Below are 25,995 nucleotides of genomic sequence, written 5' to 3'. Positions count from 1 at the left end.
TAGGGGAGCTTGTTAAAGATGGCGCTGAAGAGGATGGCTGACGTTTTACATGCTCCTGACCAATTGTGCTAGTTTTTTTGTGTTGTTTAACTTATTTTTGAAACTTATTTTGTACATAATGTTGCTGCTACCATCTCTTATGAATGGAAATAACTTCTGGACATCAGAACAGCGATTACTCACCACGAACTGGAAGAAGCTTTTTCCTTTAACGAGTCCAACGAGAAGGACATACTGCTCTCCCGGGAACTGGCCCAAATCCCAGTCTTTTGCGTGAAGAAAAGACGGAGGAAAAGAGGACGCAGATCGGGCTGCCTTCTGAGAATTCTTAAGCGAGCGAGTAAACTCCCACTGCCATCCATTCTACTTGCTAACATGCAATCATTGGAAAATAAAATTGATGACCTACGATTACCCTACCAATGGCACATTAATTATTAAGAACAGTAATATCTTAAGTTTCACCGAGTCGTGGCTGAACGACGTCACAGATAATATAGAGCTGGCCGGATTTTCCATGCACCGTCAGAACAGAGAAGCTGTTGTAAGAACAGAGAAGATGTCTGGTAAGACGAGGGATGGGTGTGTGTGTCTTTTTGTCCATAACAGCTGGTGCGCAATGTGTAATATTAAAGAAATCTTGAGGTATTGCTCGCCTGAGGTAGAGTACCCAATGATAAGCTGTAGACCACACTATCTACCAAGAGAGTTCTCATCTATATTATTCGTAGCCATCTATTTACCACCACAGACCTATGCTGGCACGAAGACCGCACTCAACCAACTCTAGAAGGCCATAAGCAAACAAGAAAATGCTCACGCAGAAGCGGTGCTCCTAGCGGCCGGGGACTTTAATGCAGGCAAACTTAAATCCATTTTGCCACATTTTTACCAGCAAGTCACATGTGCAACCAGAGGAAAAAAAACAATAGACCACATTTACTCCACACACAGAGATCCATAAAAAAACTCTCCCTCGCCCTCCATTTGGCAAATCTGACCATAATTATATCCTCCTGATTCTTACTTACAAGCAAAAACTAAAGCAGGAAGTACCCGTGACTTGCTCAAAGTGGTCAGATTACGTAGATGCTACACTACAGGACTGTTTTGCTAGCACAGACTGGAATTTGTTCTGGGATTCATCCAATGGCATTGGGGAGTATACAGTACCACCACCTGAGTCATCGGCTTCATCAATAAGTGCATCATCCCCACGGTGACCGTACGTACATATCCCAACCAGAAGCCATGGATTACAGGCAACATCCGCATCTAGCTAAAAGCTAGAGCTGCCGCTTTCAAGGAGCGGGACACTAATCCGGACGCTTATAAGAAATCCCGCTATGCCCTCAGACGACCCATCAAACAAGCAAAGCATCAATACAGGATTAAGATTGAATCCTATTACCCCGGCTCTGACGCTTGTCGGATGTGGCAGGGCTTGCAAACTATTACTGACTACAAAGGGAAACCCAGACGCGAGCTGCCCAGTGACGCGAGCCTACCAGACGAGCTAAATGCCTTTTATGCTCGCTTCGAGGTAAGCAATACTGAAGCATGCACGAGAACACCACCTGTTCTTGATGACTGTGTGACAACGCTCTTGGTAGCCGATGTGAGCAAGACCTTTAAACAGGTCAACATTCACAAAGCCGCAGGGGGCCAGATGGATTACCAGGATGTGTACTCCAAGCATGCGCGGACAAACTGGCAAGTGTCTTCACTGACATTTTCAACCTCTCCCTGACTCTGTAATACCTACATGTTTCAAGCATACCACCATAGTCCCTGTGCCCAAGGAAGCGAAGGTAACCTGGCTAAATGATTACTGCCCCGTAGCAGTCACATCGGTAGCCATGAAGTGCTTTGAAAGGCTGGTCACGGCTCACATCAACAGCATCCTCCTGGATACCCTAGACCCACTCCAATTCTCAAACCGCCCCAACAGATCCACAGATGACGCAATCTCAATTGCACTCCACACTGCCCTTTCCCAACTGAACAAAAGGAACACCTATGTGAGAATGCTGTTCATTGACTACAGCTCAGCATTCAACACCAGTGCCCATTAAGCTCATCACCCTGGGACTAAACACCTCCCTCTGCAACTGGATCCTGGACTTCCTGATGGGCCGCCCCCAGGTAGTAAGGGTAGGCAAAACACGTCTGCCACGCTGATCCTCAACACTGGGGCCCCTCAGGGGTGTTTAGTCCCCTCCTGTACTCCCTGTTCACCCACGACTGTGTGGCCAAACACGACTCCAACACCACCATTAAGTTTGCTGACGACACAACAGTGGTAGGCCTGATCACCGACAAGGAAGAGACAGCCTATAGGGAGGAGGTCAGAGAACTGGCAGTGTGGTGCCAGGACAACAACCTCAATGTGAGCAAGACAAAAGGAGCTGATTGTGGACTACAGGAAAAGGCGGGCCGAACAGGCCCCCATTCACATCAACGGGGCTGTAGTGGAGCAGGTCGAGAGTTTCAAGTTCCTTGGTGTCCACATCACCAACAAACTTTACATCGCTGGGGCCAAGCTTTCTGCAATCCAGGACCTATATAATAGGCGGTGCCAGAAGAAAGCCCACAAAATTGTCAGAGACTCTAGTCACCCAGGTCAGACTGTTTTCTCTGCTACTGTACGGCAAGTGGTACCGGAGCACCAAGTCTAGGACCAAAATGCTCTACCCCCCCGAGCCATAAGACTGCTGAGTACTTCCGGGTCACGGAATCTCCCCATTTTTCAAAATAAAAGTCCTCCATGTCGAAGTGTCAACCTGTATTTATTCATGAAATGAAAAATAATTGTCTGAACATTAACAGTGATTCATATTTCTACATATTTAGGTGACATTAAATATGGATTTTAAAACAGAATCTATATATGGAGTTATTTCATGGGGGACTGAGGTCTATATGCACAGCAACACCTTTTACTCCACCCACTCCATTGGTCGCAATGCAATACACTGTAGGCCTACACATTACATATTGGCTTATAGAGAAAGAAACTATTCTATGTGCAGAGGTAAACATGGGGTTGGGAGTACAAACCTATATACACACTAAAATATCAGCACAAAAAAAACAACACAAGGCTAATTTCTGTTGTCTAAACAAAAACTAATTCATTTACAATTTAAATGTAATGAACATCAACCAGGCTATAGGTACACAGTCACTACAGTCACCAATTGTATCAGATGTGTACCATTTAAAAATCATGGTCAAACACACTCTAGGATACATTCAATAATTTCAGTCCCCCATTTCATAAAATGTTTCGGCAGAGACAATGAATTTTACACACGTTATGATACATTCATTTGTTGCGATCCCTCAGAATAAATCCACTGAATTAGTGATGGGAACCCCTGAAATGGAAATGTTTTTATTAGGATATTGATATTGGTTCATAGAAAATACTTTGAAACTGTGATTGTTCAAAGTCCAGACAACTGCTTGTGGCTTGCCTATGTGGCCAGGTGTGTTCTGGTGGTATAAACCTACCTAACCAGATTGAATACAATGAGAAGCCCATCCACAATTGACGGTCCATCAGCAGATAATTAAGTAGGCTAAGCAACCGGTTTTTGTTTTATTGTTAGTTTTTTGAAGTATGCTAAGCAGTCAGGGCTTTGTTCATGCAGGAACAGTCATGTATGCCTTTTTAGAGAATAGTGTAGGTTAAAAGGAAGAATAAACCAATATCACAAAATGCCTCGCTCAAATCGATATTATATACAACTATAGATATTGGTGCCCTCCACTATATGATTTCCTCATCTGATAAACCTCTACCACAACTTTCTGTCTCTAAGTGGTAGTATGCACCTCTGACACTCTTGGATGCATCTTTATCCTCAAAAGTGTGTCCATTTTGCATATTAAGTTGGCAGTCTGAGGGTCTTCTCTGAGCAGTTGACATTCCCTCATTTAAACTCTCTACAGGCAATAGGTTTTGTAGCTGAGCCCCATATACATTCTCTGTACCATTTTGTTCAATTTCACCTTGTTGTCACGAGCAATAGAATGTCTAAATATGACCTCTTATTGTAACACATATTCCTACCATTTGACACTGCGTTTAATGACAGTGGGTTTTCCAATTTGCCATTGCAAAGTTTTTGGCAACTTCCTCCCAAAATTGGAAGTCAAATGTTTCGCCATTGAAATAGCATGATAATCTAAAAATGTATTTAAGAACAAATTTTTTTTGTAAAAAATGGGGTGATTCTTAACTTTCTGATCCTCCCCAACATCCCTGCCACCCTCATACAATTTGTTTCAGATTTGGTGGTTCAACAGCATTATTTTAATTTGTCATCTGTTGTGTCACGTTATTCAGATCTATGCATTTATCAGTACGGTCCGCTCCACACTTAACTATCACCATAGACAACGGTGTCACTATCAGTACAGTCAACTCCTACTATAGCACTTGGTCCACCCTTTAACAGTCCCTCCACATGTACAGTATATTGCATTTTTTGGACAAATACAACAACATCGGAAGAAGCCTTTGACTTGCCTCCCAAAGTGCCACCATACACAGCACAGCCATTAGTTAGACAGCACAAGCATGTTTACATCAGCAAGAGCAGGGCAGGGCTCATGATTGGAATATCAATTGCAGTGTGTAATGCAGTGCAGCCTCGTTTTATTTTCACCATCTCAGCAGCGCAAAAAACTCAGGAACGAAGTTTGACGTGTAACTTTTCCCTGTGCTTCTCCGAGCATGCACTTCCTATAGCCTATTATAAACTGGGTGGTTTCGAGCCCTGAATGCTGATTGGCTGAAAGCCATGGTATACCATTTGTTATGACAAAACATGTATTTTTACTGTTCTAATTACGTTGGTAACCAGTTTATAATAGCAATAAGGCACCTCGGGGGTTTGTGATAAATGGCCAATATACCACGGCTAAGGGCTGTGTCCTAGCATTCCGCGTTGCGTCGTACATAAGAACAGCCCTTAGCCATAGTATAGTGATCATATACCACCCCCTCCATATACCACACCCCCTGCAGTTTATCAAGTTCATGCACATTTTTTGTTGAGACATGTGTATGTGTGGTTTTCATATGGTGTATTTAAAACTGATCTCACCCTATTCTGCATAAACACGACAGCGCTTTATAACCAATATAAACTTAAATATACCTTCACATACCCACACAAACAAACATCTACTGTACACGACAAAATAGTTTAGTCAGGCTTGTCTGATGATGACTTTTGACTTATCATTGCTGACTGTATGTCCACCATGATGGGTTTAAAAACAATGAAATCATTCTGTAACTACAGTATAGGACTCAAACGTAGTGAGGATGGGTAAACACTCCATGTTTAATCTGTGTGTACATACCTGAGGGAGTATACAGTATGTTTGTGTAATCTGTATCACCTGTCTCTTCCAGGAGGAGGGTCCAGAGGTGCTGCTGGTGAAGGAGGAGGGGTGTGAGGAGAGTCTGGGCAACCCTGAGGGGACCATGGTCATGGAGGACAACCAGACTATACCTCCTCCTGAACCCACAGAGGAACCAGCTGAGCAGCACAGGACCACACACAGTCTCACTGAGGTGAGCCCACTGTGAACTTCTGTCTGAATGGTATTAGGTCAGGGCCTGTATCCACAAAGCCCCTCATTGCAGGAGTGCTGATCTAGGATCAGTTTAGCCTTTTAGATCCTAATGAATAAAACTATATAGGCAGGTGGGGACCTTATCCTAGATCAGCACTCTTACACTTAGATGCTTTGTGGATACAGGCCCAGGTCTTGATTCATTTTGTCTTAAGTGTGGGACCATGCCTTTAAATTATCAAACCATTAAAGCGTTTCAAGTAATCAAATCAACTAACATGTTTGCATAATACTCATAGCAATTCCTCATTCTTGATCCAACATCCTCTCACTCTGTATCTCTTACAGTCAGTAGACATGGAGGATGGGAAGCCTGATCTGCTGCTGGTCAAAGAGGAGACAATAGAAGACGAACCAGAGAGCATTGACCTGCTGAGTGGATTAAAGATGGGGGAGCAAGGTAAGGGAGAAATACATATAGCCTACATACAGTAATAGATCTTCAATTGGAATAGTGATGCACCTGGCTATGATTTTGTCTTTCATAAAATTAAATCAATACAACCTATGTTTACATACAAAAACACATTATATGTATGAACTTGACCAGATAATTGAGAGAAAAAAACTCCATATTTAGAGTTCTCTGCCATGTTTATTTTTCTGCAGGTGGTTGGCTGGAGGATGACAGAGGAGACTGGGCGGCCATCTTGGATTCACAGACCCAGACGGATGCAGCTAAGGGCCCGCGGGACAACATAGTGGAGGTCAGTGGATGGGACAGCGTCCTCAACTCTGGGCTGGGGAACAACACTGTTAACCAGAAACAGACAGTCGAACACAAAACCACGTCTGAATTTAGTCTCCATGACAACAGACTGGCTGAGACCAGGGTGAGGCGTAGATTTGGTCTGCAGGGACGGGGAGGTGTTCCTATGCGGCAGGAGAAAACAGACGCAGATGCGGCTAGCGATGCTCCGTCCTGCTCCTATAATTGTGATTCAGAGAGACTGATGGCGCCTCAGGTTAACCCCCTAACAGGTGCTGCCTTCAGCCTGCCTTCTATAGGATCTATCAACTGGAACATGGACCCTGCGACAACACAGACACTCCCTGGCCTTCATCCTCCTCACACTCTCCTAATGTTAAACCAGAACTCAGACAATGCCAGTGCCTCAACACTAAATGGCTACACAAGCCCATTGACAAATGACAGTAGTAGTGACGCTGTCAGTAGATCCGGTGGCAAGGAGAAGCGGTTTTCGTATTCATTTTGTGGGAAAGCCTTCAATTTCCCCAAACAGGTGCAGCTCGACCAGAGGATGCACACGGGGGAGAAATCGTTTGGCTGCCACCTGTGCCATGCCAGTTTCTCCCGCTCGTTCAACCTGAAGAGGCACCAGAGGGTCCACACAGGGGAGAAAACCTACAGCTGCCCCCAGTGTGAGAAGCGGTTTTCCCACCAGCACCACCTGAAGCGGCACCAGAGGGTCCACACAGGGGATAAATCCTACAGCTGCCCCAGTGTGAGAAGAGGTTCTCCCACCAGTACCATCTGAAGATGCATCTTAAGGTCTATACGGGAGAATGTTTGCCTATACTCACTGCAGGAAGAGGTTCTCAGAGAGGAGCTACCTCAGGATACACCAGCAGAAAATGCACACGGCCCATGTATAGAGTATAGTGACATGTAGTAATAGTTTGTTTGTTTGTAGTTCTGTTGGTTTTGGATGTATTAGGGAACTGGATGAGGTGAACTGAGGAAAGAATGAGTATGGTGACAAACCCCACTGATCTCATGAGCCTTATTAATACATACCCCAGTTCTTACTCCCAGTCCCCTGCTGACCTCATCACTAACTACAATGACTGCCTTTTTCCCTGGATACCCTCGCTCCCCTCAAAACCCGCTCAGTCTCCTTCACCCACACTGCTCCCTGGTACACCCCCGAGCTACGCCAGTTAAAAGCAAGGGGACTGGTCTAGTAGTTAATTCTCAAACATACAAAGATCACCTGTTAAAACGCCCTCTCAGCTGCAAGAACATTTTACTACTCCGACATCAACTCTGTTTAAAAACAACCCAAAAGTTATCTTCTCCACAGTGAACCGCCTACTTCAGTCTCCTGACAACTTCCCTGCAGACTCCTCCCCCAAACAGTGCAACAAGTTCCTGAAAATCCATGACATTCACCAACACCTACTTACAATGCCCAGTACAACCTCAGCATCACCATAGATAGTTTTTACGGTCCCTCTGTCAACACAAGTCAAAAGCCTTGGGGTCACTTTGGATCGAAACCCTCATCCATGCCCTCGTCACTTCCCGTTTCGACTATTGCAACACTCTCCCTCCCAAACTCACCAACAGACTTCAACTGGTCCAGAACTCTACTGCTAGAATCCTCACCCAGATCAACCGATCACATTATACCAATCCTCATCAATCTACACTGGCTCCCTGTGCAATCCCGTATTAACTTCTAAGGTACTCCTCCTCATCTACAAAGCCCCCCACAACCCGGCACCCACCTACCTCTCTGACCTTCACCCAGCACGTGCCCCCTCTGCTCCTCCTCTTTCCATGTCACCCCCCCCCCCCCCATGCACAGGTCAAATAGAGGGTGCTTATATTTGTCCTGTTTCACTGCATTAGTGGTTAACCAGTGTGAAATGGAAATGTGTGTTTTTTTTATTTCCCAACGCCCTCAGACACCCTGGGAGAGTGTCACGGGCAGGGATCAGCCATTATTGACGGCGATACTGGAGCAATTAGGGTACATTGACAGATTATTTTATCTAGTCTGCTCAAGGATTGTAACCAGCAACATTTTTGGTAACCAGCCCAATTCTCTTAACCGCTAGACTACCTGCCGCCTCTCCACCATAGTTGCCTGAACCTTCAACTGCTCTGCACCAGGCTCTGGAATGCACACACCCCAAACATACAACATGCAGACTCAGTCATCTCCTTCAAAAACATCCTAAAAACACACCTCTTCAAGGATGCCTATAACCTATAGCCTATCATTGACTCTGTCCTACCCAACCCCCCACCCCCGTGTCTTCTCAGTATACCTACAGGTTCACACCACTTGATTTTTTCCACATGTTGTTGTGTTACAGGATTAAATAGAACATTTACAGTGCCTTGCAAAAGTATTTGTACCCCATGGCGTTTTTCCTATTTTGTTGCATTACAACCTGTAATTTAAATGGATTTTTATTTGGATTTCATGTAATGTACATACACAAAATAGTCCAAATTGGTGAAGTGAAGATGAAACAAATGACTTGTTTCAAAGAATTCTACTAAATCTAAAACGGAAAAGTGGTGCGTGCATATGTATTTAACCCCTTTGCTATGAAGCCCCTAAATAAGATCTGGTGCAACCAATTACCTTCAGAAGTCACATAATTCGTTAAATAAAGTCCACCTGTGTGCAATCTAAGGGTCACATGATCTGTCACATGATCTCAGTATATACACACACACCTGTTCTGAAAGGCCCCAGAGTCTGCAACACCACTAAGCAAGGGGCACCACCAAGCAAGCGGCACTATGAAGACCAAGGAGCTCTCCAAACAGGTCAGGGACAAAGTTGTGAAGAAGTACAGATCAGAGTTGGGTTATGAAAAATATCCGAAACGTTGAACATTCCACTGAGCACCATTAAATCCATTTTTAAAAAATTTAAAGAATATGGCACCAAAACAAACCTGCCAAGAGAGGGCCGCCCACCAAAACTCACGGACCAGGCAAGGAGGGCATTAATCAGAGAGGCAACAAAGAGACCAAAGATACCCCTGAAGGAGTTGCAAAGCTCCACAGCGAAGATTGGAGTATCTGTCCATAGGACCACTTTAAGCTGTACACTCCACGGAGCTTGGCTTTATGGAAGAGTGGCCAGAAAAAAATCTAATAAAATTTTATTTGTCACGTACACATGGTTAGCAGATGTTAATGCGAGTGTAGCGAAATGCTTGTGCTTCTAGTTCCGACAATGCAGTAATAACCAACTAGTAATCTAGCTAACAATTCCAAAACTACTACCTTAGACACAAGTGTAAGGGGATAAAGAATATGTACATGAAGATATACGAATGAGTGATGGTACAGAGCGGCATAGGCAAGATAAGATACAATAGATGGTATTGAGTGCAGTATATACAGTGCATTGCGAAAGTATCCGGTCCCCTTGAACTTTGCGACCTTTTGCCACATTTCAGGCTTCAAACATAAAGATATAGAACTGTATTTTTTTGTGAAGAATCAACAACAAGTGGGACACAATCATGAAGTGGAACGACATTTATTGGATATTTCAAACTTTTTTAACAAATCAAAAACTGAAAAATTGGGCGTACAAAATTATTCAGCCCCTTTACTTTCAGTGCAGCAAACTCTGCCCATGCATGATCACTCTGGATGAACTGCAGAGATCTACAGCTGAGGTGGGAGACTCTGTCCATAGGACAACAATCAGTCGTATATTGCACAAATCTGGCCTTTATGGAAGAGTGGCAAGAAGAAAGCCATTTCTTAAAGATATCCATAAAAAGTGTTGTTTAAAGTTTGCCACAAGCCACCTGGGAGACACACCAAACATGTGGAAGAAGGTGCTCTGGTCAGATGAAACCAAAATTGAACTTTTTGGCAACAATGCAAGACGTTATGTTTGGCGTAAAAGCAACACAGCTCATCACCCTGAACACACCATCCCCACTGTCAAACATGGTGGTGGCAGCATCATGGTTTGGGCCTGTTTTCTTCAGCAGGGACAGGGAAGATGGTTAAAATTGATGGGAAGATGGATGGAGCCAAATACAGGACCATTCTGTAAGAAAACCTGATGGAGTCTGCAAAAGACCTGAGACTGGGACGGAGATTTGTCTTCCAACAAGACAATGATCCAAAACATAAAGCAAAATCTACAATGGAATGGTTCAAAAATAAACATATCCAGGTGTTAGAATGGCCAAGTCAAAGTCCAGACCTGAATCCAATCGATAACCTGTGGAAAGAACTGAAAACTGCTGTTCACAAATGCTCTCCATCCAACCTCACTGAGCTCGAGCTGTTTTGCAAGGAGGAATGGGAAAAAAATTCAGTCTCTCGATGTGCAAAACTGACCGATCGCAGCAAAAGGTGGCACTACAAAGTATTAACTTAAGGGGGCTGAATAATTTTGCACGCCCAATTTTTCAGTTTTTGATTTGTTAAAAAAGTTTGAAATATCCAATAAATGTCGTTCCACTTCATGATTGTGTCCCACTTGTTGTTGATTCTTCACAAAAAAATACAGTTTTATATCTTTATGTTTGAAGCCTGAAATGTGGCAAAAGGTCGCAAAGTTCAAGGGGGCCGAATACTTTCGCAATGCACTGTACATATGAGATGAGTATGTAAACAAAAAGCCACTGCTTAAAGAAAAAAATAAGTAAACATGTTTTGTGTTTGCCAAAAGGCATGTCGGAGACTCCCCAAACATATGGAAGAAGGTACTCGGGTCAGATGAGACTAAAATTGAGCTTTTTGGCCATCAAGGAAAACCCTATGACTGGCACAAATCCAAAACCTCTCATCACCCTGAGTACACCATCCCGACAGTGAAGCATGGTGGTGGCAGCATCATGCTTTGGGGATGTTTTTCATCGGCAGGGACTGGGAAACAGAATTGAAGGAATGATGGATGGTGCTAAATACAGGGAAATTCTTGAGGGAAACCTGTTTGTCTTCCAGAGATTTGAGACTGGGACGGAGGTTCACCTTCCAGTACGACTATGACCCTAAGCATACTGCAAAAGCAACACTCGAGTGGCTTAAAGGGAAACATTTAAATGTCTTGGAACGGCCTAGTCAAAGCCCAGACCTCAATCCAATTGAGTATCTGTGGTATGACTTAAAGATTACTCTACACCAGCGGAACCCATCCAATTTGAAAGAGCAGGAGCAGTTTTGCCTTGAAGAATGGGCAAAAATCCCAGTAGCTAGATGTGCCAAGCTTATAGAGACATACCCCAAGAGACTTGCAGCTGCAAAAGGTGGCGCTACAAAATATTGACTTTTGGGGGGTGAATAGTTATGCAAGCTCAAGATCTGTTTTTTTTTGTGTATTATTTCTTGTTTGTTTCACAATAAATATTTTGCATCTTCAAAGTGTTGTGTACATCAAATGATACAACCACCCCCCCCAAAAAATCTATTTTAATTCCAGGTTGTAAGGCAACAAAATAGGGAAAATGGGGGTGAATACTTTCGCAGGTCACTGTATTAAATTATCAAATTGAGATTTTTGTTTTGTCAGTGGACTACACACAATACCCCATAATGTCAAAGTGGAATTATGTTTTTTGAAATGTTTACAAATTAAATTAAAAATTCGAACTGAAATGTCTTGAGTCAATAAGTTTTCAACCCCTTTGTTATGGCAAGATTCAACCACAAAGACCATGGAGGTTTTTTTTTTCCTGAATACAAAGTGTTGTGTTTGGGGCAAATACAGTACATTACTGAGTACCATTCTCCATATTTTCAAGCATTGTGGTGGCTGCATCATGTTAAGGGTATGCTTGTAATCTTTAAGGACTGGGGAGTTTTTCAGGATAAAAATAAACAGAATAGAGCTAAGCACAAGCAAAGTCCTAGAGGAAAACCTGGTTCAGTCTGCTTTCCACCAGACACTGGGAGATTAATTCAACTTTCTGCAGGACAATAACCTAAAATACAAGGCCAAATATACACCGGAGTTGCTTGCCAAGAAGACAATGAATGTTCCTGAGTGGCTGGGTTCTATGGCAAGACATGAAATGGGTTGTCTAGCAATGAACAACATCCAATTCAACAGAGCTTGAAGAATTTTGAATAGAATATTGGAAAAATGTTGCACAGTCCAGGTGTGAAAAGCTCTTAAAGGCTTACCCGGAAACATTCTAGCTGTAATCGTTGCCAAAGGTGCTTCTACAAAGTATTGACTCAGGGGTGTGAATACGTATGTAAATTCGATTTCTGTACTACATTTGCAAACATTTCTAAAAACAGTTTTTAACTTTGTCATTATGGGGCATTGTGTGTAGATGGGTGAGATGTATTTAATCAATTTTGAATTCAGACTAGCACAAATAAATGTGGAATAATTCAAAGGGTATGAATACTTTCTTAAGGCACCTACAGTACATTCGGAAAGTATTCAGACCTCTTGAATTTTCACATTTTGTTACATTCCAGCCTTATATATATATATATATATATATATTTAAAATCTCATTAACACAATACCCAATAATGATAAAGTAAAAACAAGTTAAGAATGTTTTGCACATACAAAAAAATACAAAATATATCACATTTACATAAGTATTCAGACCCTTTGCTAGGAGACACAAAATTGTGCTCAGGTGCATCCTTCCATTCATCATCCTTGACATGTTTCTACAACTTGATTGGAGTCCACCTGTGGTAAATCCAATTGATTGGACATGATTTGGGAAGGCACACACCTGTCTATATTCGGTCCCACAGTTGACAGTGCATGTCAGAGCAAAAACCAAGCCATCATATCGAACGAATTGTCTGTAGAGCTCCAAGACAGGATTGTGTTAAGGCACAGATCTGGGGAAGGGTACCAAAACATTCTGCAGCATTGAAGGTCCCCAAGAACAGTGGCCTCTATCATTCTTAAATGGAAGAAGTTTGGATCCACCAAGACTGGCTGCCCGGGCAAACTAAGCAATTGGGGAGAAGAGCCTTGATGTGACCAAGAACTCGATGGTCACTCTGACAGAGCTCCAGAGATCCTCTATGGAGATGGGAGAAACTTCCAGAAGGACAACCATCTCTGCAGCACTCCACCAATCAGGCCTATATGGTAGAGTGGCCAGACGGAAGCCACTCTTCAGTAAAAAGCACATGACAGCCCGCTTGGAGTTTGCCAAAAGGCACCTAACGGACTCTCAGACAATGAGAAACAAGATTCTCTGGCCTGATGAAATGAAGATTGAACTATTTGGCCTGAATGCCAAGGGTCACGTCTGGAGGAAACCTAGCACCATCCCTACGGTGAAGATGGTGGTGGCAGCATCATGCCGTGGGGATGTTTGTCAGCGGCAGGGACTGGGAGACTAGTCAGGATCGAGGCAAAGATGAATGGAGAAAAGTACAGAGAGATTCTTGATGAAAATCTGCTCCAGAGCGCTCAGGACCTCAGACTTGGGCGAAGATTCACCGTCCAACAGGACAACTACCATAAGCACACAGCCAAGACAACGCAGGAGTGGCTTCGGGAAAAGTCTGAATGTTCTTGAGTGGCCCAGCCAGAGCCCGGACTTGAACCTGATCGAACATCTCTGACGAGACCTGAAAATAGCTGTGCAGCAACGCTCCCCATCCAACCGGATGAGAGGCTCTGCAGAGAAGAATGGGAGAAACTCCCTAAATACAGGTGTGCCAAGCTTGTAGCTTCAACAAAGTACTGAGTGAAGGGTCTGAATACTTATGTAAAGGGAACATCTGTTACTTTTTATTTACCCAAAAAATTACAAACCTGTTTTTCCTTTGTCATTATGGGGTATTGTGTGTAGATTGATGAGGGGGGAAAAACAATTTAATCAATTTTAGAATAAGGCTTTCAACTAACAAAATGTGGAAAAAGGGGTCCCAATACTTTCCGAATGCACTGTATGTGTCCCCCTATCCCGCACCCTAAACCGGGTCCATATCCTCTACCCAACTCCTCCCTCCTCTTTTTATCTGCCCTGTTTTGTCTGGTCCTTTATTTAAATATTAATTTGATTGATGCACTTGATTTGATCTTTTGTACAGTTATTGATTTTATGTAGGCCTACGTTTAATGTAAGATTACCTTGATTTCCCTGAAAGGTGTCCTCCAAATATAATGTATTATTATTCTATTATGATGATGATGATGATGATGATGATGAGGCAGACTGGATATGGTGATGGTTGATTTGATGGTGTCTGTAAAAATGCTTTACTGATGAAGAGTAACAAACGTTGTTCCTTTAGGTTGATACTGGTGTTTTATAGACAGATAATGATAGTGACTTAATTCATGTTTACCTGACATGAAGTAGTAAAGATGTGTGTAATGTTGAACCTTTTCATAAGTATTCTAAAATATTTTTTTATCAAAGCGAGGGTACCAGATTTACAGAAAAGGTAGTGTTACCATAGTGATAAGTTATTCTATTTGTCACATTGTTTTGTGCAATAAAAGTGATGTACTTCATATTATGTGAGTGTGTGACCATTTTGTTAAATACAACGTGAACTGTGTCGACTGCCTTGGCTATTTTTGTACCATTGCAGGGACTGAATTTTCCTTCTCCCTCTCTCTAGTGGTCCGTCGGTTTCGACGGTGACGACTTGTGGATGTCATTTTGGTTTATTGTGGGTTCTTCAGTGTCTCAGGAGTCAGTTTTGAAGAGCAAACTGGGGCATGAGGGACAGACGTACTTCTGGTGGTGTTATGGGCGCAGTTGTGCAAGAATGATGCTTTGCTCTGGCTGCAGATAGATGTTTCTGTCCCACTCTAAATTGTCTACAGAGGTGAGCGTTTGAGTGCCAGGTGGATATCGGGTAGAGGCGATGTCTGTGAGTTGGCTGGGCTGGATATTGCAAAACTTGAGGTTGTGTTTAAGGTGGTCTATGAAGCGCTTTTTGGGGTCGGCCTATATTCTAGTGCCCTTGCTGCAGCTTGCCAAAGAAAATCCTGATGATGTGGCCTGTACATCGGAGCTGTGCCTTAATGATCTTAGTCTCAATGCTGGTACTGTTAGCTTTCTGCAGTACCTCCAGGTTGGAGACCTTGTCTTGCCGCCGGATACCCATAATAGATCTCAAGAGATTGTGTATGGAATGTCTCCAGCTGTTTGAAGTGGTGACTGCACAGGGTCCAAGTTTCACAGCCATACAACAGAGTTAGAATGACTACCACATTGTAGATTTTCACCTTTGTGAAAAGAGTGATGTTACGGTTTAGTATTCTGTTCCTCAGCCTTTCCAATGACTGGCTTGCTTTCTGGATTCTGCTAGTTATTTCTTGGTCGAGTGAGCCATCCTTGGAGATGGTGCTCCCCAGATATGCGAAGTGGTCGACATTCTGGAGCTTGGATCCACTGGGTTGGACAGGAGTGATGGTTGATGATTAAAGTTTTTTCCCAAGCTTTATCGAAGTTGTCTGCTATCGACTGGAGGTCTGCCTCTGTGTGCGCAAGTAGGGCACAGTCATCAGCAAAGAAGGCCTTGCGGACAAAATGTTCTTGTGGTTTGGTCTTTGCTCTTAGCCTGCACAGGTCGTAGATTCAACCATCATCCCTGTATCTGATGTAGATGCCTGTTGAGGTCCTTAGTGGCGTGGTTGAGGACGGCGGTGAAAAAGAGGTTGAACAGCATCGGGCTCAAGATACATCCTTGCTTGATGCCATTGAAGATGGGAAAGCCTCAGCGATATCACCACAACAGTGGATCTGCCCTTGCATTTCGTCATGGAGTACACGTCATGGATGGCCTTTTGGGGCGTCTGTCATAGTTGAAGTGTACCTATGATGAAAATTACAGGCCTCTCATCTTTTTAAGTGGGAGAACTTGCACAATTGGTGGCTGACTAAATACTTTTTTGCCCCACTGTACATACCAAGGATTGCTCTGACCATTCTATGTGCAGCACTCTTCGCCATGCATGGCTCTTGGTATCTTGACATCCTTAATGTCAGTCTGTCGCACAATGATATAATCCATCAGGTGCTTGGATCTTGGGTGCATTCATGTAGTTTTGTACTTGTCTGCTTGCCCAACAATGGTGTTGATGATGGCGAGGCTATGCTCTGAGCATTTGCTCAAGAGCAGGAGCCCATTTCCATTCATGGTTCCCACTCCATATTTGCTAATCACTCCTTGCCAGTTGGTGCCGTCTTTGCCCACCCTGGCATTGAAGTCTCCAGCAATGATTAGTTTGTCACTCCGGGGAGTTGTTAGATGAGTAGAACTGCTCTTTCATATTGTCAGGGCTTGGTAATGTAGGTGCATTAGCACTGATTATTGTGGCATGTCTGGTCTTGTTGAGAGGAATCCTGATTTTCATTAGCCTCTCATTTAGGTCGGAGGGTAAGTCAAATAAAATACAATTGTATTGGTCACATACACATGGTTAGCCGATGATACAGCCCAACAGGATGCTCTCAATTGTGCACCTGTAAAAGTTAGTGAGGGCAAATTTGATGATTGAGTTGGAGGTGTACATGGCCACGCAGTCGTGGGTGAACAGGGAGTACAGAAGGGGGCTGAGCATGCACCCTTGTGGGGCCCCAGTGTTGAGGATCAGCGGAGTGTAGATTTTGTTTCCCACTTTCACCACCTGGGGGCGGACCGTCAGGAAGTCCAGGACCCAATTGCACAGGGCGGAGTCGAGACCTAGGGTCTCAAGCTTAATGATGAGCTTGGAGGGTACTATGGTGTTGAATGCTGAGATGTAGTCAATGAACAGCATTCCTACATAGGTATTCCTCTTGGCCAGATGGGATTGGGCAGTGTGCAGTGTGATGGCAGTTTGCATCGTCTAGACCGATTGGGGCGGTAAGCAAATTGAAGTGGGTTTAGGGTGACAGGTAGGGTGGATATTACATGATCCTTGACTTGTCTCAAAGCACTTCATGATGACAGAAGTGAGTGCTACGGGGCGATAGTCATTTAGTTCAGTTATCTTTGCTTTCTTGGGAACAGGAACAATGGTGGCCATCTTGAAGCATGTGGGGAAAGCAGACTGGGATAGAGATTGATTGAATATGTCCGTAAACACACTACGGAGAAGGAGAGCCCACAGTCTTTCTTTGGTCGCTGGCCGTGTCGGTGGAATTATATTGTCCTTCAAGAGCGTAAAGAAGTTGTTTAATTTGTCTGGGGCCCACTACTGAAGTCTTGCAGGTGCCTGTGAAGGTTGGTTTTCATGGCAAGTCCCAACCCATGTATTCTATCCTCATCGTTTGGTTTCCCTTTCCAGAAAAACGTTCACTGATGGTGCCATCGTCAGCTAACCTTGTTTCACTCAGAGCTGCTGATCTTACATCTGCTCAGTTCTTTGCACAGCAAGGGAGTTCTTCTCTCGGGATGTTGTCCATTGTTCTAACTTTCCAAGCAGCTATTATGAGCTTATTTTTTACCGGGTTGCCTGTTGTTTCTTTTTTGTTTATATTGCTTGTGTTTCTACCGTTTGGGGAATGATCTGCCAGCCACGGTAAGCTGGACAGATTCAGTAGAGCAGGCGATTTCTAGGGCACCTTTTCTAGCCCCTTCCCTAGGTTAGATTGAACAGTGCTGTCCTAAAAGGGCTGCTCAGACATCCAGGGTGCTGCCACACATTTTCTCTATCCTGGTTACGCAGATGAGCGGCCAATATCCTGAACCGCCAACATGCAGGTTCATGGCTACGACTGCCAGTGAACATCTCTCCCTGTCCATTCGCCATTCCCCCACCACTGTAGGGCTGTAGAGAAGTGATGTTAGCATGAGTTACCTGTGCGTGAGTTAATTATAGTGGGAGAGCCGTTGCACTGAGAAAGTCCCACTGTCTCTGCGTCCAAAGCTAGGGCCCAGAGGCACGGTAAATGTTGCGGCTGGAAGCTTCTTCAGCTCCAGTGGATGGTCAGGGACATGTGTGTCCTGCCTTCGTGCACTCCACAATGCATTGCTGCTATTTAACCCATAGGTGGGTTAGAGATTGACGGGCGCCAGGGCATGTCTGCTCACTGCCCACTACTGCTCCGAGATCCCCTGGAGTTTAATATGGGGTCGCTCGATACCCAGATACCCACGGGGAGGCACTACAGTAGTCTTGGTGGTGGAGAGGCTATGTACTGGCAGGGGAGACTTACATACAGTGCATTCAGAAAGTATTCGGATCCCTTGACTTTTTCCACATTTTGTTAAGTTACAGCCTTATTCTAAAATGGATGGAATTGTTTCCCCCCCTGTCAACTAACACGCAATGCCCCATAATGACATTTTTGCACATTTATTAAAAATAAACAGAAATATTACATTTACATAAGTATTCAGACCCTTTACTCAGTACTTTGTTGAAGCACCTTTGGCAGCAATTACAGCCTTGATTCTTATTGGGTATGACGCTACAAACTTGGCACACTTGTATTTGGGGAGTTTCTCCCATTCTTCTCTGCAGATACTCTCAAGCTCTGTCAGGTTGGATGGGGAGTGTCACTGCATAGCTATTTTCAGGTCTCTCCAGAGATGTTTGATAGGGTTCAAGTCTGGGCTCTGGCTGGGCCCCTCAAGGACATTCAGAGACTTGTCCCGAAGCCACTCCTGCATTGGCTTTTCTGTGTGCATAGGGTCGTTGTCCTGTTGGAAGGTGAACCTTTGCCCCAGTCTGAGGTCCTGAGCACTCTGGAGCAGGTTTTCATCAAGGATCTCTCCGTTCTCTGCTCCATTCATCTTCCCTCAATCCTGACTAGTCTCCCAGTCCCTGCCACTGAAAAACATCCCCACAGCATGATGCTGCCACCACCAAGCTTCACCATAGGGATGGTGCCAGGTTTCCTCCAGACATGACACTTGGCATTTAGACCAAAGAGTTCAATCTTGGTTTCATCAGACAAGAGAATCTTGTTTCATGTTTTGAGAGTCCTTCTGGAAGGTTCTCCCATCTTCACAGAGGAACTCTGGAGCTCTATCAGAGTGACCATTTGGTTATTGGTCACCTTCCCTGACCAAGGCCCTTCTCCCCTGATTGCTCAGTTTGTCAGGGCGGCCAGCTCTAGGAAGCGTCTGGTGGTTCCAAAGTCTTCTATTTAAGAATGATGGAGGCCACTGTATTCTTGGGGACCTTCATTGCTACAGAATGTTTTGGGTAACCTTCCCCAGATTTGTGCCTCGACACAATCCCGTTTCGGAGCTCTATGGACAATTCCTTCGACTTCATTGCTTGGTTTTTGCTCTGACATGCATGGTCAACTGTGGGACCTTATATAGACAGGTGTGTGCCTTTCCAAATCATGTCCAATCAATTGAATTCACCACAGGTGGACTTCAATCAAGTTGTAGCAACATCAAGGATGATCAATGGAAACAGGATGCACCGGAGCTCAATTTTGAGTGCCATAGCAAAGTGTCTGAATACTTATGTAAGTAAGGTATTTATTTCTGTTTTATATATTTTTTTACATATGCAACAATTTCTAAACCTGTTTTTACTTTTTATTATGGGGTAATGTGTGTAGATTGTGGACTTTTTAAAAACGTAATCCATTTAAAATAAGGCTGTAACATAATGTGGAAAAAGGGAAGGGGTCTGAATACTACTGAATAGCTGAAAGCAGAAAGTAGCAAGCAGGCAGGCGGCAAGCACTAACTACCACTACACCACGGCACTAGATGCATCACACACACACAAAGTACTTTGACCATTTGGTCAAGTTAACCATGTGTTGACTGACTTGGTTATTTTTGTGTCATTGCAGGGACTGAGTTTCCATTATACTTAATTCCTAAATCAACACATATGGCCATTTTCTATAATAAACTCCAATGGCTCCATATTGTTTGGTACTTTTAAAAACATGTAACCTTTATTTAACTAGGCAAGTCAGTTAAGAACAAATTGTTATTTACAATGACGGCCTACAAGGGAACAGTCGGTTAACTGCCTCGTTAAGGGGCAGAACAACAGATTTAACCAACGCTCTAACCACTCGGCTACCTTCATTTAATCACATTGTTAGAGATGGGCTTGACTGTGGTTGACATTTATAATATAATGTCATGTTTCTGTGTGTACAGCAAAGAGTTACTTATATAAACCTTTATGCTTTTCTGTACAATTTGTGTTTATAGTCTGCAGTCCATGAGGACCTGCTGATATCCGGTGTTGCTGGCGGGAGAGACTGGACCTCTGAAGCGGCTGGTCACAAAACCTGGCCCCTGATCAGGACCCTGGATCAGGAGCCGTCACGGTTGCTTCCTGAGTCTGAACCAGGACTGAACCACGAGGGACAGAGACTCCACCACCACACAGAACACAACCAGTGGACAGGTGGACTGAATAACCTCAGTCCTGGTGGTCATCAGAGAGACAGGGGCTCCAGTCAGAGATCCAGTCTGCAGCCCAGACCCTTCTCTTCACAGTCTCAGTGCAGGGATGGAGCAGGGCCTGGGGATGATAGAGATAGACCCTCCTGTTCCTATGATACAAACACCACAGTATCCATGATGAACAGAGCAGGTCACCTTGGGCCTCAGCATTCACAGCGAGTGGTGGGAGACCCCCCTGGTGGTAGCCTATCAGGAAGCCTGTCTTTTCCTTCAGGGTCTCGTCTATTGCCTTGTGACTGGGTTCATAGAAGGCCTGGGACTGGACCTGGGTCTAGCCTTCCTCGGTTACCTCAGGGTTACCCCACCAATACAGACGGGGTCAGGATAGGTGTTCACCACAAGAAGTACTTAGCCTATAACACAGCGCACAATCCCAACAACACCGAAACGATGGCAAGAGGTCAAGGAGGGAGCTCAAAAGCTCCTGCTTCTACCTCCTCTGGTGTCATTGGGTCACAACGTGGCAAGCCGAATATTAGGGCAGACGCCGACAAGCCGTACAGCTGCGCCACGTGTGGGAAGCACTTCACCCGGGCAAACTATTTGAAGGAGCATCAGACAGTTCACACCAAGGAGAGGCCCTTCAAGTGCAAACTATGTTACAAGAGCTTCCCCTTCCGGAGTAACCTTATCAGACATAGGAGTGTCCACAATGGGGAGAAATTGTAGCAGTGTGGCTTGAGATGTACACAGGGGATGTCGGGGAACCATTCTTTAGCTGACATAGTTATATTGTGAAGTGTCTTGGGATAAGAGGGTAATTAACCACATACCCCTCATTAACCCTTTGTTAACTTGTCATTTGAAACAGGCTTGTGTAAATACCTGTTTTTAGAGTGACAGTAAAACTAGGCTAAAACAATGACAGTTTAATATTTACGTTATTGACGTGATGTAGATGGAATAAAGTTCTATAAATTTCTCTTCTTGCTAACACACTGTTCTTTCTAAACAAGTCTGCTCTCTGCTTAAAAGATACTGATCATGGCAGATTTGACGTGTATTGTAAGAAGTAGTACCGTATTTCAAAGAACAGAGGGCACACCTTTTTATTTTAACCACACCCTTTGAGCTTTGACGGCAACCGATAAGATCCTTTCTCTTCAGTGTTAACGGAAGTGGTGTGTCTTGATTTGTCTAGTTCTCTCTGGCCTTTTCTCATTTGGGCAAAAGTCTGTCCTCTGCAGTAGTGTAGGGTATATGCAGGTATACACCTATATCCACTTATTTTTCAGTGTGCATTGCGTATACTCACTTCTTAAAATCCCCATAATGCGTATAAAAGTAGTGTAGTGGAGGTATACACTGCATAAATTAATAAGGCCGATGGAACATATCAGAATGTTTAGCTTAAAATGTTGATAAACTATTATTGCTTCACATTTTAGGTGCAGCAATGTGCACACAGCAGTAGGCCTCAGTGGGAATGTTCCAAAATGCAATTTCCAGGTAAACACCATTCTAAAATGTGCACCGCACATTCAAGCAGTTTCCTGGACAGAGATGGTCATATCTGTTAGAAATTTAGAAAGAGGGGAGATCTAAAGATGCAACAACTATAATGGGTTGCTAATATGACTAGGATAATGCCTTGGCTGTTAGACAATGAAAGAAAGAAAACCAATAGAATCAAATTTATAAAGCCCTTTTTACATCAGCCCGGGCCTCCCGGGTGGCGCAGTGGTCTAGGGCACTGCATCGCAGTGCTAGCTGTGCCACCAGAGACTCTGGGTTCGCGCCCAGGCTCTGTCGCAGCCGGCCGCGACCGGGAGGTCCGTGGGGCGATGTGCACTGTGTTAAGAAGCAGTGCGGCTTGGTTGGGTTGTGTTTCGGAGGATGCATGGCTTTCGACCTTCGTCTCTCCCAAGCCCGTGCGGGAGTTGTAACGATGAGACGAGATAGTAACTACTAACAATTGGATACCATGAAATTGGGAAGAAAAGGGGGTCAAATAAAAAAATTGCTATACAGAAACCCAGCTTAAAATCCCAAACAGCAAGTAATGCAGAAGCTCTGAGGGGTGGCCAGTCCTCTTCTGGCTGTCCTGGGTGGAGATTATAACAGTACATGGCCAAGATGTTCAAACGTTCATAGATGATCAGCAGGGTCAAATAATAATAATCAGTGGTTGTAGAGGGTGCAACAGGTCAACACCCCGGGAGTAAATGCCAGTTGGCTTTTCAGGAGAATGTATGAGGAAGTCGTTATAAAATAATTGACTCCACGTTTCTATGGTGGGATTTGGGCTATACGCTACGGTAAAACATGCCTCATAATATGAAGTAAAACGTCTAGGTTTCAAACAATTAAGGAACAGGAAAAATATAGTGACGCTAATGATTGGCCTAACTGTCTTCTCGTAGATGGAAAGGCATTCCAGATTTTGGCTATACGCTACGGTAAAACATGCCTCATAATATGAAGTAAAACGTCCAGTTTTCAAACAATTAAGGAACAGGAAAAATATAGCGGCGCTAATGATAGGCCTAACTGTCTTCTCGTTGATGGAAAGGCATTCCAGAAAACCTTCTCAATCAAATGTTAACTAGCTATAAAGTTGCCTGTCTACCTGGCAGAATGTGATTATTTGCTTCAATCCAGTGGCCATTTGTTTTGCAAACTCATCTCACGTGAAACAGAAACACCACTAACCAAACAGTGCTAGGTGCCTGTGCGTTTTCAATTAAAGGCCAACTACACTCAGAAACCAACATTTCGTAGATTTTTCCCAGACCTCAAAATTGGTCTCCTGATGTGGTTTAAGCATTGTTATAGACTTAGAACATCCAATGTTGTTTTTCTATTAAAAAAGTGGGATGTCCACTTTCCCTCTCCTCGATTACCTTTGACCTTTTTCAAAGGGAGGCCAGAGAGGACTGAGGTGGCTTCGGAGTCATAATGCAGACATGGAAGAAATGCACAAGGCTCAAACCTCCATCTTCTGAATATATACAGTGCCTTGCGAAAGTATTCGGCCCCCTTGAACTTTGCGACCTTTTGCCACATTTCAGGCTTCAAACATAAAGATATACAACTGTATTTTTTTGTGAAGAATCAACAACAAGTGGGACACAATCATGAAGTGGAACGACATTTATTGGATATTTCAAACTTTTTTAACAAATCAAAAACTGAAAAATTGGGCGTGCAAAATTATTCAGCCCCCTTAAGTTAATACTTTGTAGCGCCACCTTTTGCTGCGATTACAGCTGTAAGTCGCTTGGGGTATGTCTCTATCAGTTTTGCACATCGAGAGACTGACATTTTTTCCCATTCCTCCTTGCAAAACAGCTCGAGCTCAGTGAGGTTGGATGGAGAGCATTTGTAAACAGCAGTTTTCAGTTCTTTCCACAGATTCTCGATTGGATTCAGGTCTGGACTTTGACTTGGCCATTCTAACACCTGGATATGTTTATTTTTGAACCATTCCATTGTAGATTTTGCTTTATGTTTTGGATCATTGTCTTGTTGGAAGACAAATCTCCGTCCCAGTCTCAGGTCTTTTGCAGACTCCATCAGGTTTTCTTCCAGAATGGTCCTGTATTTGGCTCCATCCATCTTCCCATCAATTTTAACCATCTTCCCTGTCCCTGCTGAAGAAAAGCAGGCCCAAACCATGATGCTGCCACCACCATGTTTGACAGTGGGGATGGTGTGTTCAGCTGTGTTGCTTTTACGCCAAACATAACGTTTTGCATTGTTGCCAAAAAGTTCAATTTTGGTTTCATCTGACCAGAGCACCTTCTTCCACATGTTTGGTGTGTCTCCCAGGTGGCTTGTGGCAAACTTTAAACAACACTTTTTATGGATATCTTTAAGAAATGGCTTTCTTCTTGCCACTCTTCTATAAAGGCCAGATTTGTGCAATATACGACTGATTGTTGTCCTATGGACAGAGTCTCCCACCTCAGCTGTAGATCTCTGCAGTTCATCCAGAGTGATCATGGGCCTCTTGGCTGCATCTCTGACCAGTCTTCTCCTTGTATGAGCTGAAAGTTTAGAGGGACGGCCAGGTCTTGGTAGATTTGCAGTGGTCTGATACTCCTTCCATTTCAATATTATCGCTTGCACAGTGCTCCTTGGGATACTTTCGCAAGGCACTGTACCTAGTAATGGTGTTAAAGAGTACAGATCAACTACTGAGTGTGAGAGCATGTCTACTGTTACAACAAGTAACCATGGAGGGAGTGACAGAGTTTGGAAGTGAGCCTGACCAGGATAAAGTACCTGCAGTGACAGGTGTGGTTGAGACTTCCAACGTTATCCCTGAGAATCCTATCAGAGATGATTTTTTGATCGTTAGAAGTGAGGATTTTTGAAAAAGTGGATCCCTGCTTTTTGGCTGACCTATATGTTGTTTCAAGCTGGGTAAAAGACAAACTGGGAACTGTTACATCTGTAACATTTTTGAGGAGGGGGACGGTTTAGATTTTTTGTGCATTCTCTGCCCAGAGACAACAGATGCTCCATATCCCACGCCTCGGTGATTGACCTGTGTTATGCCTTGCTCTCCAGAGCAGGATGCCGCATGGGGTAGTGTAGAAGTGGATCAAATGCGTGCCGTCATCCTCCGCCCAGAGGCAGCTGGCACTCCACGTCATGTGCCTCGCGGTTTTGAGTGTAGAGGTGGATCAAATGACACAAACCGGTGCGCCGTTCAAATGCACTCAGATATTGTGTCTTGCCCATTTACCTTCTGAATGGCACACATACACAATCCATGGCACAATTGTCTAAAGGCTTAAAAATAATTCTTTAACCTGTCTTCTCCCCTTCATCTACACTTATTAAAGCAGATTTAACAAGTGACATCAATAAATTATCATAGACTGACCAGGTGAATCCAGGTGAAATCTCTCTCATGGAAAGAGCAGATGTCTTTAATGTTTTGTACACACTGTGTAGGGTTAAATTATTTTTATTTTTTTTCCCATCCCCACTTTTTTTTGATAACGTGCAATTCACATTCTGACCTGTAAGAGGCAGCAATATGCAGCACAGTGTCTATTCCCCCTATCCCTGCTTTGTTGGTTGAAATGGGGGTGGTTTCGTTGAGGCTTTGACGAGCTAAGCTGTCCATGCTCTATGGGATGAAAGTATGGGGGCATGACTCAACTCACCCCGCAAGGTGTCTGTTGGGAGAGACATGGGAATGGGGAGGTGAGGGAACTGGAGTGAGAAGAGGAAGAGGTAGGCCAAGCTATGTGACTCCTGTCTGCTGGCCGTGTGTTCCTCGGTGGCTGTTGCCAGAGCCTGATGTTGACATGACCATTCTC

The 25,995-nt window shown here is 44.0% G+C and overlaps 1 protein-coding gene across 2 annotated transcripts in view; it reads left to right on the top strand.

Moving 5' to 3' along the window:
- LOC110498523 (uncharacterized) overlaps window positions 1-25,995 on the top strand; it is a 46,839-nt gene that overhangs the window by 9,882 nt on the left and 10,962 nt on the right. The window contains exons 3-6 of one of the 2 annotated variants that reach the window (XM_090210555.1): window positions 5,432-5,593; window positions 5,944-6,055; window positions 6,265-6,362; window positions 20,462-21,641. In XM_090210555.1, the coding sequence (XP_090066681.1) occupies window positions 5,432-5,593; window positions 5,944-6,055; window positions 6,265-6,362; window positions 20,462-21,388 (1,299 nt within the window). In that variant the 3' untranslated portion in view covers window positions 21,389-21,641. Of the gene's footprint in view, window positions 1-5,431; window positions 5,594-5,943; window positions 6,056-6,264; window positions 7,002-20,461; window positions 21,642-25,995 lie in introns of those variants that run through there. The other variant, XM_090210558.1, reaches the window with a different exon arrangement.

This window comes from Oncorhynchus mykiss, chromosome 19, assembly GCF_057628025.1.
Source record: "Oncorhynchus mykiss isolate SJ-2025 chromosome 19, ASM5762802v1, whole genome shotgun sequence".
Lineage (NCBI taxonomy): Eukaryota > Metazoa > Chordata > Actinopteri > Salmoniformes > Salmonidae > Oncorhynchus > Oncorhynchus mykiss.
The sequence above is the reverse complement of the archived record's forward strand: the minus strand, read 5'-3'. Positions and strand labels throughout refer to the sequence as shown.